Below are 15,222 nucleotides of genomic sequence, written 5' to 3'. Positions count from 1 at the left end.
CTGGAATCAGGGAGGGAGGGTGTCATGGAAGTGCCCACGGTCTCACCAGGAAACTCGGGGATAGCATCCAATACCCAAGCCTAACAAAACCCATGTCTTGAGCTGTGAAATTGCCAGAACTAATGCTGTGTTCCATTTGCACTGGGAACTAGGAATTCCCCAGTTTGCAGACAGGAATGCCCCCGTGACGTCACCTGAACTGGGATTTCCTACTTTGAAATTCAGAGAAATCTCACCAACCTCAAAATCCAAGATGGCAGCTCTCGCATGAACAGTAGTGAAAGCTGTATTAATCTTATTTGTGTCTCATTAAATCAGTTGTACACACAGTACTGTCTAACTCTGTATGCGCAACATAGTGTGTGTAATGGCTAGCCTGGCTAGAGCTAACCCTGGCTGGTTTTACTGGAACACGGTCAACTCGGGTGTGATGTCATCCCCAGCTGGCACTTCCAAGTTCGGAGGCAAATGGAACGCAGCAGAATTTACTGGCATTTTGACACCAGCTCCGATTCACACACGACCCATGTGCAGTTGTTTTATCATGTTGTGAAATGCATCAATATAATCCAGGTGTGAACTTGACTTGACTAAACCCTCCTCTCTCCTCATGTTCAGATGATAATCCAGGTGTGAACTTGACTTGACTAAACCCTCCTCTCTCCTCATGTTCAGATGATAATCCAGGTGTGAACTTGACTTGACTAAACCCTCCTCTCTCCTCATGTTCAGATGATAATCCAGGTGTGAACTTGACTAGACTAAACCCTCCTCTCTCCTCCTGTCCAGATGAGAGCTGTCAGGACCGCCCCACCACCAACTGCTCCCTGGCTCTGAAGGTCAACCTGTGCAGCCACTGGTACTACAGCAAGGCCTGCTGCCACTCCTGCAGGGTGGTCCGCCCCTCCTCCTAGCCCAGGACCCCACAGACTGCTCCCCCCTGCCTTCACCACCACCACCACCACCCCAGGGCTACCCTCCGCTACACCACACCTCGCTCCAGCCCCACTCTAATACAGTGCCAAAGTCAAACCCTCTTCCAGTTCCGGCAAGGGACCTAAGGAATTGCATTCCTCATTCGTTTTTCCATAGATGTTTCGTAAAATCCTAATAAAAAGTTTTAATTGGAGAAAGCAAGTGATGCAGGTATAAGAATCAGGAGAGACCATTTCACTTGGACCTTTTTTTTTTGTCCAACTGAAATGTTCTATAGTCTCTCGTGATTCTGAGCTGAATCGCTTGGTTTGACCAAGCAAAACTTTGTTTCTCTTGCAGAAATGTAACAGGCTAACATTTTATTCATAGCGACCAGGCTGCAACTTAATAATGATTATGATCATCATCATTCGGCTATATCTCAGTTGTAATAGAGAGCCGAAGTCGACGTCACTTCCTGCTTCAGCATGCACACCGACATTTCATAAAATGCTTATAAAGATAGTTTTACTTGGTCAAACAAAGTGATTCAGCTATATTTAGTAAAAGAAGAGACCACAGAACATTTCACTCGGTCCAAAACTTTATTTTTTATTTTTTATCCGCTCTTTTTAATATGTTTTGGTCTGAGTGAATTGGTCTGCGGTGTCTCCTGTTTCTAAATATAGCTGAATCGTTTGGTTTGACCAAGTAAAACTATTTTTAGAAGCATTTTACGAAATGTCTGTGGGAAAATAAATGGCGGCTGAAAATCTCTGGGTACGCATGCTGAAGCAGGAAGTGCAGTCGACTTTGCCTCTCTATTAGAGTATCAATTGAGCATTTTAATGCTGACAGGAAGTCGACCCTCAGTAGATGCGGGTCAGAGGAGGCGGAGTCAACAGTCGAGGGGAAGATGCAATTTCTCAGATCTTCAGATGTTTGTCACCATGCAGTCAGCGTTGTGAAAAGATCTATTAAATTATTTCTCAACCGACTATACTGCATGTGGAGAATATTTAATATAGATATTGTTTATGAATATTATTTAATTCTATTTGAGAGGAGTCTGGCATGGCCCGACAGGAGGTTAAAGGTTATATTGCGCTCCATGCTCACAGGATATGAAAGTATATTTATTAGTCATAGCACATTTTCATTCATCGTGATGCTCCTGATGCCAACCGATGCTCCTGTTACTTGACGGCAGTTCCCGTCTGTTTGGGGAAACGCTGCAGTTCTTCCGCTCACAGACAGGAGGATTCCTGACACTTGAAGTATGGTTGAAATGTATTCAAAAGTGTATGTCTCCGTTTTGACAATATAACTATGGTGTACTGTGTTTTATATAACTGATACCTCTTTGTACAAAATGTAAGTATGGAGATTTTGTACTGTTGATAATAAACTGAAATCCTCAATGTACTGACTTGTATTTCAATTAAAGCAATGTTTAAACAAATGAAAACACACATTTCAAATTTTGCAATTTTTTTTATTTGAATAATTTTTTTTATTGTTTTTATCAAGTTCACTAAGCCAGTCTGCTCTCTCTATCAGCATAGTATCGCTGGCCAGCCTCCCCTCCCTACTGTGAGAGGAGTCTGCCGCCACGGAAACAGGCTACTGGGATAAGCTCTCACCTGCTCTACAGCTGCTGCCCATTGGAGCGACTGTTTCAGTGGCTGCCACCCGGATGTCCGCTCCCGGCTTATTACAAGCTCTGTCATTGGCTCCGACCATGTCAATCAGAGCGGCTTCCGCTCCCTCCTCCCTGTGTGTCGCTGTAAATAGTGCCCTCCGCCTCAGTGAAAACAACAATGCTAATTAGCTAGCAAGCTAATGGCAGAAACCTACAGTATACGCTAGCTCGTTGCTACACGCTGAAAACGGCAACTTGGATTGTTGGAAACTATTTTCCAAGGGCACTGTCGCTAAGCGCCACCCATCGCAATCCCACTATGGAGACCTGTGGCGCCAGACTCCTCTCACGGTAGGGAGGGGAGGCTGGCCAGCGAGACTACTATCAGCACAACTCTGCTTCATATCGGAGCTGCTTGACAGTATAACTACAGTTTTGTATGCTTCGGCTTCACTGAGCAGCAGTGCATTGCTCAAAGGCTCCTGGCTTGCATCCTCTTCCCACCCCACCCCACATTCTCCTGGCTGGTCCAGAGATTCAAACTGCCAACGCTCCTGTAACTAGGCTGCTTCTGTGACCACCAGCCCCATTTTTGAAAACATTAACTGATTTCAACTTAAAGGAGAGCTCCACCAAAAAGCAATGCTGATTTATTTTACACATAATCTCATCCAGTTTTGCAGTCATTCATTTAGTTTGAAAATTATTGAGAGATGAATTGAGTTAAGATGTGGACTAATGATGTCATTTGTGCATGAATGACATCACTGGTCTCAAATCAACTCTCAGTAACTGTCAAACTAAATGGATGTCTGTAAAATGGTTTACAGCAGTGATACTCAACCCGAGGCTCTAGAGCCACGTGCGGCTCCTTTAGTTGTGGCTCTTTTAAGTCCTACTTAATATAAATAGATAAATAAATAAGTAAATAAATAAATCTACAAAAATATAGGGAGAAAAGGGATTTTTGGGGGGGATTGTGGCTCTTTCAAAGTTTCTTTGTTGTCAACGTGGCTCCTGAGTAGGGCAAGCTTGCAAAAAAATAAGCATTGTTTTTCAGTGGAGTGTCCCTTTAATGAAACATAATGACTGTTTCATGTGAAGGTAACATGCCCCCCCTCTCTCTCTTATGATCATATGAGCATTACGGAAACACCACACTGTTTTGCATCATTTTATTAACACTGGAAAATGTCACGTTCATGTGGGACCGGGCCGCAGCCACAGTAGATGTTTGTCCAGACTCTGCACGACAGTATAAGCATGAAGCCAGCGGGAGCAGCTGGGCGCCCCCTGGTGGTCTCGGTGTAACCGAGTTGAATCAGCGCGGATTCCTCGTGAGTCCCGAGTGGTAGCGAGTGGATTGGTTAAACTCACTCCCCAGGTATAAAGGCATGTTAACCAGCTCCGCCAAGGGAGCTAGCTCTCTTGGTGTTGCGGTTAACATGCTGGACTCCCAAGCCGAGGGTCGGCAGTTCGAATCCACCCCTGGACAAGCCCTTAACATGGGTTGCTGCAAGTACCACCTACACAACGCCGGGGATAACTTCTCTCCAGCTGTCACCTACTTCGCCACAGCCAGGGGACCATGAACACGTGACCCCTATAGACCCCCTGAATAAACTCATCCTTCCTCAGAGAGTGTCACTCAGTGCAAAGGAATGGAGAGAGTCGAACCTGCAACCTAACGCTCCACAACACCCGGATAAACATTAGTACATGCCTATAATAGAGAGCCCAAGTGACCGCCTACTTCCTGCTTCAGCTACGAACCAGCAGTGACAAAAATATAACTGGTGGTGAACGACAAAAGACGAAGACTTTTTGTTTGATCCCATTTTAATTTTGCCATGAAATCCACATGTTAATTGTCTCGCACAATACGACTCACACCAACACCAACATGGCCTGGCGGGAGAGACATCACTTATGTGACAGGGTGTGTGTCGTCTTTCTGATTTATAACTTATAGTGCCACAGTTTAGACACAAACTACGACTTTCTTGACTTGCAAAATTATCTTTTAAATTGACAAACATAATGTGTACCTCATGGCACAATTCAAACGGGATGAAAAAAATGGTCTCTCGCTGTTCACCACCATTCATTCTTTTTTTTCGCGGCTGGTTCGCATGGGGCCTGACCTGAAGAGAATCTAAGATTTGGTCTGAGTTAAATGTTCTATGGTCTCTCCCGATTCTAAATATAGCTGAACCGTTTGTACCAAGTAGAGGTACACGTGTATGATGCTGACAGGTAATAATCATATTGTCATTATGTTTGCTGAATATTGAAATTGTAATATACTATAAATTACAATACAGTATACAGATATTTTTCTTAATATAAATCTTTTCAATTTCTCATCAAATAAAAAACATTTTAATCCAAAACTAATGCACCCCCACCCCCCCACCCCTCTGTTTTTCCACAATGTGCAATCATAGGTTAGAAACTGGGCTCAGCAGCAGAAAATATGTTATGGAATCCATCTTGAGCAGCCACTCAAAAAGTAATTGTAGCCTCATGATTTTGAAATGAAAGCAGTTCATACTGCAATGTTCAATTTCCTGTTTTGAGACATTTGACCTTCGACCTTTACAGGACATCGTCTCATCTTTGCACAGCTGTTTTGGATCGTAGCTCCGCAGGTTCCACTCATTCTCATATCTATGACAAACTCATTGCAGTATCAATGCTAGATCACAGGACATGTTGGGCTTACCAAACATGAAAAATGCAGCACAAAAACACACTCAGACTAGTGTTTTCTTAGCGGGCCTAAGAGAATTCTCAGGCTAATGTCCTTTTAGCAGCAAACTATGCTGCATGTTATCCCAATGTTAGGTGTTACGTGTTAGCCCCAAACATGCTATAAAACATTAAAGATCCGGTCTGTAAAGGTCTTATCATTTTGACAATCAAAAACCTGCCTTAGAACTTGCTGGTCTTTAAATATTGTTTGTGCTCTCAATCATTTTGTGTGTCAGTTTTTCTCATTTAGAAACAAGACTCATCAAATGTTTTTATGACCCCTGATATACAGAACATCACACAGCATCTATATATATCTGTCTCTGCATGGGGAAAACATGTTGACATCCAGAAATCACAGTCACGCCTTAGAAAAGCCCTTTAAGATGCAATTTGTTTTCTGCACCGTGGTGCTCCACTGTGTAACACAAACACACATTTACACAATATCATTCACTGACTCTCACGGTTAGAATTATAATTGAATATATATTTCAACAAAAACCTAGTGTTGACAAATTCACACAAGTGATAAGCAGACCTGGGTCAAACATTTTTTTTTTTACGTTGGTTTCAACCTGTTTGTAAAAAAAATCTCCCTATCATCTTGTTTGATAACCCCCACCCATCTGGCACCTAAGTAGGTTAGAACAAACTATAAAACGTGTTTGAAAATACCATTTGGCCCTAGTGTGGTGATGAGTGAAGCTTGAACATTGTGCAGGAAATAAAGGTGAATGATTGTACAGTACACTGAACAGTGCTACGCGAACATAAAATAAAAAACAAAAAACAGTAGGTGTCTGTGAGCATCCACTTGTAGGATTTTTCCACTGTACTGCACAGTATATTTCTAAATGAGCTGACAGCTCAGTTCAGGTACACTGGAAGAGTACTGGCAGGCCTACAGTAGGGACCAGTATGGATCCTGGTACCAATACGACACCACATCAATCGTAGGCCCAGAAATGCACAGCAAATATCCATATTACACCTCGTACAGTTACAGCACAGTACTTATGGGAACACCTGTACAGACAGGATCTAAAGTTATTGCAGTCTGTAAGCAGCCCTGCCTTTCCGACACAGTGGATCCTCTCCCAGGCCAGCAGGGCATGCAGTGCACTGACCCACCACTAGACGTCGGTGCTGATGCTGTGAGTGACCACCTCCCTCATGGTGACGGAGCGGATGAGGTTGAGCTTGTGGTAGAAGCTGGCCATGTCCACTGGCAGGTCCAGCTCCTGCTGTTGCACCGTCCTGTAGCTGATCCTGCGCCCGCCGCTGCACAGGCCCCCCGGGTGCTGCAGGTAGAAGGGCAGGGAGTAGCGGGCACACGAGGGGCAGAAGGTGTGCGAGCAGTGCGGCCTACGGGGCGGGGGCGTGGGGGAGTACGCGGCCGGCCCGTTGGCCTCGGTCAGGAAGGTGGGCTGGTAGGACGGGTAGGACTTGGGCGGGTAGGATGGGTAGGACTCGGGCTCGTGGCTGTAGCGCTCGGGCGTGGGGGGTGTGGGAGGGGCGCACAGAGCCAGTGGGCGGGACGGCGACATTTCGGCAAGCTCTGGTTCCTCCTCCTCCCCCTTCTCAGACTCCTCCCTCTTACAGCAGTAATACTGGAAGGGCAGAATACAAGAAGAGGCCAAGTTAAACTGACTCAAACTTTAGCAGGGTGGAGGCAGGTTGGAGGTAGGGCTGACGATATTGTTTTCACCAGAGAAAATCTCTATTGTTATTTTATTATCATATTATGCTTTATCGTTTGTGTCAATATTTTCTGTCATTTGGACGCTTTGCTTTCTTTCAGTCTGTTTTCTTACTCACCTCCACACACACACACACACACACACACGCACACACACACACACACACACACGCACACACACACACACACACACACACACACACATGCAACCTACATAGACACAGCACAGTGACGATGGTCAGTTAGACAAGCGTACCTGCAACCTACATAAACACAGCACAGTGACGATGTTAGACCTGCAACCTACATAAACACAGCACAGTGACGATGGTCAGTTAGACCTGCAACCTACATAAACACAGCACAGTGACGATGGTCAGTTAGACCTGCAACCTACATAAACACAGCACAGTGACGATGGTCAGTTAGACCTGCAACCTACTGTACATAAACACAGCACAGTGACGATGGTCAGTAAGACAAGCGTACCTGCAACCTACATAAACACAGCACAGCGACGATGGTCAGTAAGATGACTGTAGCCAAGATTCCTCCTGCGATGACCACTGTCCCGGCTGACATTCGAAAGCCTCCCCATCAACAGCCTGCAGAGAGGAGAGAGAGAGAGGGGGAGAGAGGGAGAGAAAGAGAGAGGGGGAGAGAGGGAGAGAAAGAGAGAGGGGGAGAGAGGGAGAGAAAGAGAGAGAGGGAGAGATGAAATGGTGGAGCGAGAGAGAAAAGACAAAAGGAGGACAAGTAGGAGGCAATGCTAGGAAAATAACTCCACGTGTGTGTGTGTGTGTGTGTGTGTGTGTGTGTGTGTGTGTGTGTGTGTGTGTGTGTGTGTGTGTGTGTGTGTGTGTGTGTGTGTGTGTGTGTCTGCACTGGTAGTAAGAGGGCTCCAGTGTGATTGCAGCCCTTTCAGAAGCTTTGTAGCCATACAGCGTCCTTTTCAAGACTAATTTAAAAAAAATACTTCTTTGAGAAAAATGTGAATATTTTTTGATGTGTGCAACTTATAATGTTTATTTTTCCTCCATGATCCCTAAGACTTATTAGAACAATTTTCAATTGCCAAAAACCTTCGCTATTATTATTGTTCTCTGTGTGATTTGAATACATTTCTTTGAGTTTCAATTTATACATGTATTGAGTCCCCTTGGCTCGGGACTCAATGAGGAGCTATGTTTTTTTGTAACCTTCTTGAGATGATTCTGTATTGGATTTGGTCCCTATATCTTATACTTGTTTTCTGGGCTGAGTCCTGGATAAAACTGTATAATGTGATGATGTGTATATGAATAAAAACTGAATAATTTGATGATGTATGAAGAAAATTAGGTAATAACATCACGTGTGTGTTGATAACCATGCTGATAACCATCACCTCTGTGTGATTGATTCAGCTTAACTTGCCACCGATGCACACTGAAGAAGGGCACTGGCCCCAAACGTCTGTGCAAACGCAATAAAAATGGAAAAAGTTATTGGAATGCTGTCCTCGATCAATTCCTTTCTGTAACACATGTGGTTTCCATATAATACATTTTGGAAAGACTGTGGTAATTTGCAATTATAACAGGGCAAAATCATTATCACTTATTTTCAATGTAAAGATAACCATTGATGCATCATTATTGTGTACCTTTAAGTTGTTGTTTTCTAATTTAAATGAAATATTTTTAGTCTCTTACATTTGTATCAAATAAGAAATGTTAAGATTTACTCATCAGAAATGTTTCTCTGAAGAAGTCTGTCACCAAACGCAGTATTACACACGCACGCATGCACACGCACACGCACACACACACACACACACACACACACACACACACACACACACACACACACACGCTCACATATACTGGTATGTTGTTGTTTTTATTAGTTTATTCTATGACTATTCTCTTGCTCTCTGATGTAGCTTTTGGAAGATGTGAGAAGGGAGAATGAGGAGAGGAAGAGGAGGGAAGGAGGAAGGAAGATAACGATGTTGCAGTGAAGTTTTACGACTCCCAAATGTCTCAATGCTTCCCTCGCCAACATCCATTAGGATATTGATAATATTGCTGCGTAGACTGATCGATTTGATCCTTCAGTTGTTACGATTCAGCATCTTCCTGCAGTAAAATCATTCAGTGCAAGTCAGTCATTCCACTCAGATGCACCACAGAGTGCCACAGGAGGTCATTTCTGCCCGTGGCCATCAAAAAGTTCAACTCACTCTAAGAAGATAGACTGAACCATGGGTTTATTTCACCCCTGTCACCAGCTTAATAAGCCCATAATTTATCGCTTATATTTTAAACTGTGTCATATTGATTCCAATAATAATAATGTTGTGCAATAATTCAAAACAAATGGGAACAAAAAAGCAGGAGTGAAAGGGATCTGGGATTTCCTTCCTACTCAGCCACACTCACCCACATGTTTGCACATATTACATCTTTTCTTGTTTTTCTTATTTCTATATTCATGTTGTAATATATTTTAGTAGAATCCAATCCAATCTTTTTCTTATTTCTATTATTGTTGTTATATAGAGAGCCCCAGGGATGATGTATTTTTGTAGTCGGAACGCGGAAGTCGCGGACTTCCGGGTTCTTCACTGTTTCTGCCTATGGGATTTTTGAATGGGTTTTTGGTGCGATGCTTCAAATAAGGTCTGTGGGCAATGCAAGCTTAATCAAACGAGAACCAGTGTTCAGCGGGATAATCTTCACACATGAGGACCACTTTCATGAGTTTTGAAGCGTAAATGCGAGCCCTAGAAGTAAAAAGCTTGTGCTAAGCTAATCCAGAACTACACACAGTGTCGCATAGGCTTCCCCGTCACATCACCACTCAACCTGGAGTGTTGTTGATGTGTGCGCTGCTGTGCACTGATTACCCTGGGCTGAACCAGGTGAGGGAAAGAGAATTTCCGTGTTTGTCCTTCATTTAGCCGTTTGCTAGCTAGCCGCCCTTTTAACGGCACATAAAAGCTTAAAAAGTCATAAAAGTGGTCCTCATGTGTGAAGATTATCCCGCTGAATACTGGTTCGCGTTTGATTAAGCTTGCGTTGCACAGAGACCTTATTTGAAGCATCGCGCCAAAAACCCATTCAAAAATCCCATAGGCGAAAACAGTGAAGAACCCAGAAGTGTTAGCATCGATGTTTTCCAGACTCATTCCTGGGGCTCTCTATTGTAGTGTTCACTTTATGTAGCCCCGCCCACTTGACACGGTTGTGTTACAACTTCCTGTTTAAAATGCCGAAACTCCGGCTGTTTCACCTGCTCAAACTTAGTCTGACTGGCTGGAACCCGTCTGAGTGAGATCGGGCTGCAATTTCACATTGAGTGTCAGATGATTCTATGCCGGGTGTTTTCAAAGTGTGGGACAGTGAGCCTCCCCCCACAGAACATATAGACAGCCCCCCCCCCATTATTATTGCCATTATTACTATTATTGTTGTATGTTCCACTTGGCCATAAAAACGAGTTCCAAAAATGTTGTAAACATCTTTATATGCTTCAAGATTTTAAAACATCTTTATCCTTCTTTTTCAAATATCTTCTTTTAAACATGTTAAACATCTTTATCCACTCTGAAGGACTTTTAATCGTTTTTTAAACACATCTTTATATTATAACTAGTGGGATACCCACCCCGTGCAGTGTATCGATTGTAAATGTTGCGTTCCCTGCATGTTCAACCCATTGACTAATATGGACTGTGTGCTGCAGGGTGGTCGGCGCGGACAGACAGGTCCCCAGCCCCATAAATGTCGTAAGATTCGTCGGAAATAGCTCCCCAACAGATACAAAAACATGACCAAGTTGCGCATTTTCTTTTGTCTGATTTTTCCTTCTTACACCGCACCTCCCCTCAAGTTGTCTCGCGCCCTCCCAGGGAAAACACGCCCCTCACACTTTGAAAACTGCTGTTCTAGGCCGATAACAGAATGACCACAATATACTGTACTGCCACAGGAAGTGTAAACACAACCGGAAGTAATTGTATAACCCCCGCGTTCGAAAATAAAGTCAATAGAGCACATATTTCACATATTTTTTATTTATTTTTCTATTCTTCTTTTAATTTCTCTATGCTTCTAGAATGTGAGCAATCTGCAGCATAACCCAATTTCCCCCCAGGGATCAATAAATAATTCTCATTCTGATAAATCAGGGACACAATCTCCCGAACACTCTGGACACCCAAAGAGGTTTGCAGCCACTTTTGATAATAGATGGAAATTTTAATAATTTTATTTTATTCTACATTTTGCATTGTTGTGTGCTAAAATGCTGTTTTTAGTAGCTTGGAAGGAGACTTGGAAGTCCCGGATGTCATACATTCGCAGCAGCTATGAACGCTGCATTAATTCAAGCTTAGTTAATGCATAATAAGCATTCATGTAATGAAGTTACCTAACATAACCAAAGTTGTTTTATTTGCATAATGTTTTCAAGTCAACTGGAAACTCAGCAACATTTTCAAATTAACTGACATTTTCAAATTTACGTTGGAAAATGTGGGTTAATTTGAAATGTTGATATGCAACATATTTTTGGTTCACAAATGTTGAATATCACGTACTCGTACAGAAACACAAACTGCCAACATTTTATTCTGGCAACTGGGCTGAAATAAGGAAAAATAATTACATAGAAAGGTTTTTTTGAGAGAGGACAAAATGAGATGAAGTAGTAGTCTTCAAATGTAGTAACTCAATTACAATTACCGAAATAGTAACTGGGCTAGTTACTTGTTACTTTATGATGTGAAAATAGCGGACAACTTCAGAGGATTATCCGGTTTATGATCATCAGACCTAGCCCGGGGAGAGACGCCGCCTCCCTGCCCTGCAAAAATGCTCCACACACCGCAGCTGCAGCCACAGCCCCACAGGCTAATGACCTTGAGTAGGCTATAAGCCCCACAGGCAAATGACCTTGAGTAGGCTATAAGCTCCACAGGCGAATGACCTTGAGTAGGCTATAAGCCCAGAGGCTAATGACCTCGAGTAGGCTATAAGCCCCAGAGGCTAATGACTCGAGTAGGCTATAAGCCCCAGAGGTTAATGACCTTGAGTAGGTTATAAGCCCCTGAGGCTAATGACCTCGCGTAGGCTATAAGCCCCAGAGGCTAATGACTCGAGTAGGCTATAAGCCCCAGAGGTTAATGACCTTGAGTAGGCTATAAGCCCCAGAGGCTAATGACCTTGAGTAGGCTATAAGCCCCAGAGGTTAATGACATTGAGTAGGCTATAAGCCCCAGAGGCTAATGACCTTGAGTAGGCTATAAGCCCCAGAGGTTAATGACCTTGAGTAGGCTATACGCCCAAGAGGTTAATGACCTTGAGTAGGCTATAAGCCCCAGGGGCTAATGACCTTGAGTAGGCTATAAGCCCCAGATGCTAATGACCTGAAGTAGGCTATAAGCCTCCCCAATAAGCAAATGCTCAAGTATGCCATGTAAAATGATAGATCAAATTTGACGGTATGTCTTGTCCCACAGCAACACTCAAATAATGTGTGCATTAATAAGGGAATTGATGCAGACTTAACAAGTAACACAAAAGTTACTTTATTTAGTAACAAATTACTTTTATTATGCAGTAATTTTAAAGTAATTAAATTACTCTTTCAGAGCAGTAATTAGTAAGTGTAAGTTACTAGTTCATTTTCAGTAACTTGCCCAACACTACATAAGAGACAGACATTATGCATTTTATTATAGCTTCCCTTCATGTTTTATACAATACATTTGGGCCAAAACCAGAATGAAATCACCAAGTGAAATCAGATGATTCTCCACCGCTGTGACCACAGATATGTGGTGAGCCCGCTGATGAGTATTGTTCCCGCAGGCTTCTCCAAATTTGTATTCAATATTCAGTATAAAATATGAAGGAAGAGCGGGCACAAAGGTGGCAGTCAAATATTCTCACTGGATTGCAATGATTTATACAATAAATTAGGGACCAAAACAGAATTTAAGCAGGTTCTTAACCAGTGATATTACACAAACACATGAGAAGCTTTGCTTCATGACATAAGCAAAGCTGTCTCTCCCTAGACATCTCACTCCCTCTGCTGCCTGGCTGAGCGGGCAGGACGGGGGACATGAGAGTGTCCAGGAGTGACATGAGATGAGAGTGCCTAGGAGGGACATGAGAGTGTCCAGGAGTGACATGAGAGATCCAGGCGTGACATGAGAGAGTCCAGGAGTGACACGGGAGTGTCCACGAGTGACATGAGAGTGTCCACGAGTGACATGAGAAAGTCCAGGAGTGACATGAGAGAGTCCAGGAGTGACACGGGAGTGTCCACGAGTGACATGAGTGTCAGGAGTGACAAGGGAGTGTCCAGGATTGACACAAGAGTGTCCAGGAGTGACACAAGAGTGTCCAGGAGTGACACAAGAGTGTCCAGGAGTGACATGAGATGAGAGTGTCCAGGAGTGACACAAGAATGTCCAGGAGTTACATGAGTGTGTCCAGGAGTGACACAAGAGTGTCCAGGAGTGACATGAGATGAGAGTGTCCAGGAGTGACACAAGAGTGTCCAGGAGTGACATGAGATGAGAGTGTCCAGGAGTGGCACAAGAGTGTCCAGGAGTGACATGAGATGAGAGTGTCCAGGAGTGGCACAAGAGTGTCCAGGAGTGACATGAGTGTCATTTAGGGGGACGTCCTGTAATGCATGCAGTCACACCGCTGACACGCCATCCCACCACGGTAACCGCGGCTGGCTTTGACAGGGAAAGGCTCTCTTTAAATTCCAGATAAGCGACTGTTGAGCTGCAAATGGTTCCCAGAACATCTAGCATCTCTTAGCTGCCCTTATCTTCCTCCACTGTTCACCATTATTATTTGAAAAGCCCCCTTAGCTGACATGTTCCTGACTTATATAGTGCTTCTCTCTTTCATGATCACACGAGAAGCACTGGAATTTGCAGGGCCGTAAGCCATTGAGCCATCGACCTCACACAGTGGCCATTTTGAACATCAGTTGAGGAAACTATCCAACTATCCAACTGGTCTTACGCCGGGTTCACACACACGCCTAGAGCGACGCTTAAAGCAACGCCTAAGCAACGCCTAAAATTTAGGCGTCCTTGTTAACAGACGAGAGCGTTCACACATACCGCTGCCACGCTGTGCTGAAGCCACGCTCGCGCTGTGCCTACGCTGCGCTGCATTTATCGTTTAGGCGTCTGTTCTATTTTTCAGCTCTAGGCGCGCTGAACTGTCAAGCTGGCTGTTGTTTCTGGTGGACTTGGGCCATATTTTCTACCGAGTTTGCCCAAAAGGGAGGGTGGAGCATAGTGGGAGAGGAGAGCTGTCCTTCATGTGTTCCTCTATTAACGTCTTTTCTGTCAGATGTATATATACCCCCCCTGTCTCAATGCAAGTTTCACTCATGGTGTTGATGACTCATAGTCACATGATTACCCGAGGGAAAATAACAATTACAGCGGGCCAGGAAATAGACAGACATCCTCACTTGCACATTACAATAAAAAAGAGGACTCACCCATGCTATAAATCAGATCTGAAAAGTGTAAAAAAACCGCTGCTCATGTGTTCAGCGTAGCGCAGAGCGTGGCGTCCTGTGTGAACGAAAATAGGCGCCAGGCGTGCATGAAGCAATGCCTATATGCGTAGGCATAGGCATAGGCATAGGCGTAGGCATAGGCGTAGGCGTGTGTGTGAACCAGCCGTAACACTGGTCTTAAGCTAAGTTGGTCGTAACTTTACGACCTAACAGCTACGCCGGTTGCACCAAGATGGCTTAAGCCTTCTTTTCACTATGACCAAGCGTAACTCTTACGCCTGGTCAGGAGGAGGCGTAGAGCCTGCCTGTAACAGAGATCTCTGTGTCTTATCAGTGAAGACCTTTTTCAGTCCTTACCGTCATCGTCACTGTCACAGTCATAACACAGCCATCGAAGCATGATGTTAGATTATAACAAACTAGTTGTGTGGCTTAGCCTTCCCAAATGTTGCCGTTCATTTTTTAGAATTTAATACATAGAATTGGGAACGTTACATTCAATTTCATTCAGACTGTCTGTCTGGCTCAATCACCGGCATTTTTCCCCCGGAGCGAGGGAGGGTGGGAGGAGGGAGGGTGTAGTGATGCACTTACAGTAGTGGCTGATAGAGCGTAGTGGCACAGTGACGCTCCAAGCAGGTCGCGAGGCACATTTTTGCAA

At 44.0% G+C, this 15,222-nt stretch overlaps 2 protein-coding genes across 2 annotated transcripts in view; one reads left to right on the top strand and one right to left on the bottom strand.

The window, feature by feature from the left end:
* Positions 1 to 914, top strand: part of ttc16 (tetratricopeptide repeat domain 16) — a gene marked incomplete at both ends in the record, with an annotated part of 68,706 nt that extends 67,792 nt beyond the window's left edge. Inside the window, one exon of the mRNA XM_083645466.1 lies at positions 790 to 914. Within this exon, the coding sequence (XP_083501592.1) occupies positions 790 to 914 (125 nt within the window). The remainder of the gene's footprint in view (positions 1 to 789) is intronic.
* Positions 915 to 6,447: 5,533 nt separating this feature from the next.
* fam163b (family with sequence similarity 163 member B) lies at positions 6,448 to 7,595 on the bottom strand (the record flags this gene model as incomplete). Its single annotated transcript, XM_083645258.1, has 2 exons — positions 6,448 to 6,924; positions 7,503 to 7,595. The coding sequence occupies 2 exons, from the start codon at positions 7,593 to 7,595 to the stop codon at positions 6,448 to 6,450; spliced, it is 570 nt and encodes a 189-aa protein (XP_083501384.1).
* Positions 7,596 to 15,222: the final 7,627 nt, after the last annotated feature.

This window comes from Poromitra crassiceps (assembly GCF_964638095.1).
Source record: "Poromitra crassiceps genome assembly, chromosome: 10".
NCBI classification, from domain to species: domain Eukaryota; kingdom Metazoa; phylum Chordata; class Actinopteri; order Beryciformes; family Melamphaidae; genus Poromitra; species Poromitra crassiceps.
Note: the sequence above shows the minus strand (reverse complement) of the source record. Positions and strands in the feature narration are given on the sequence as shown.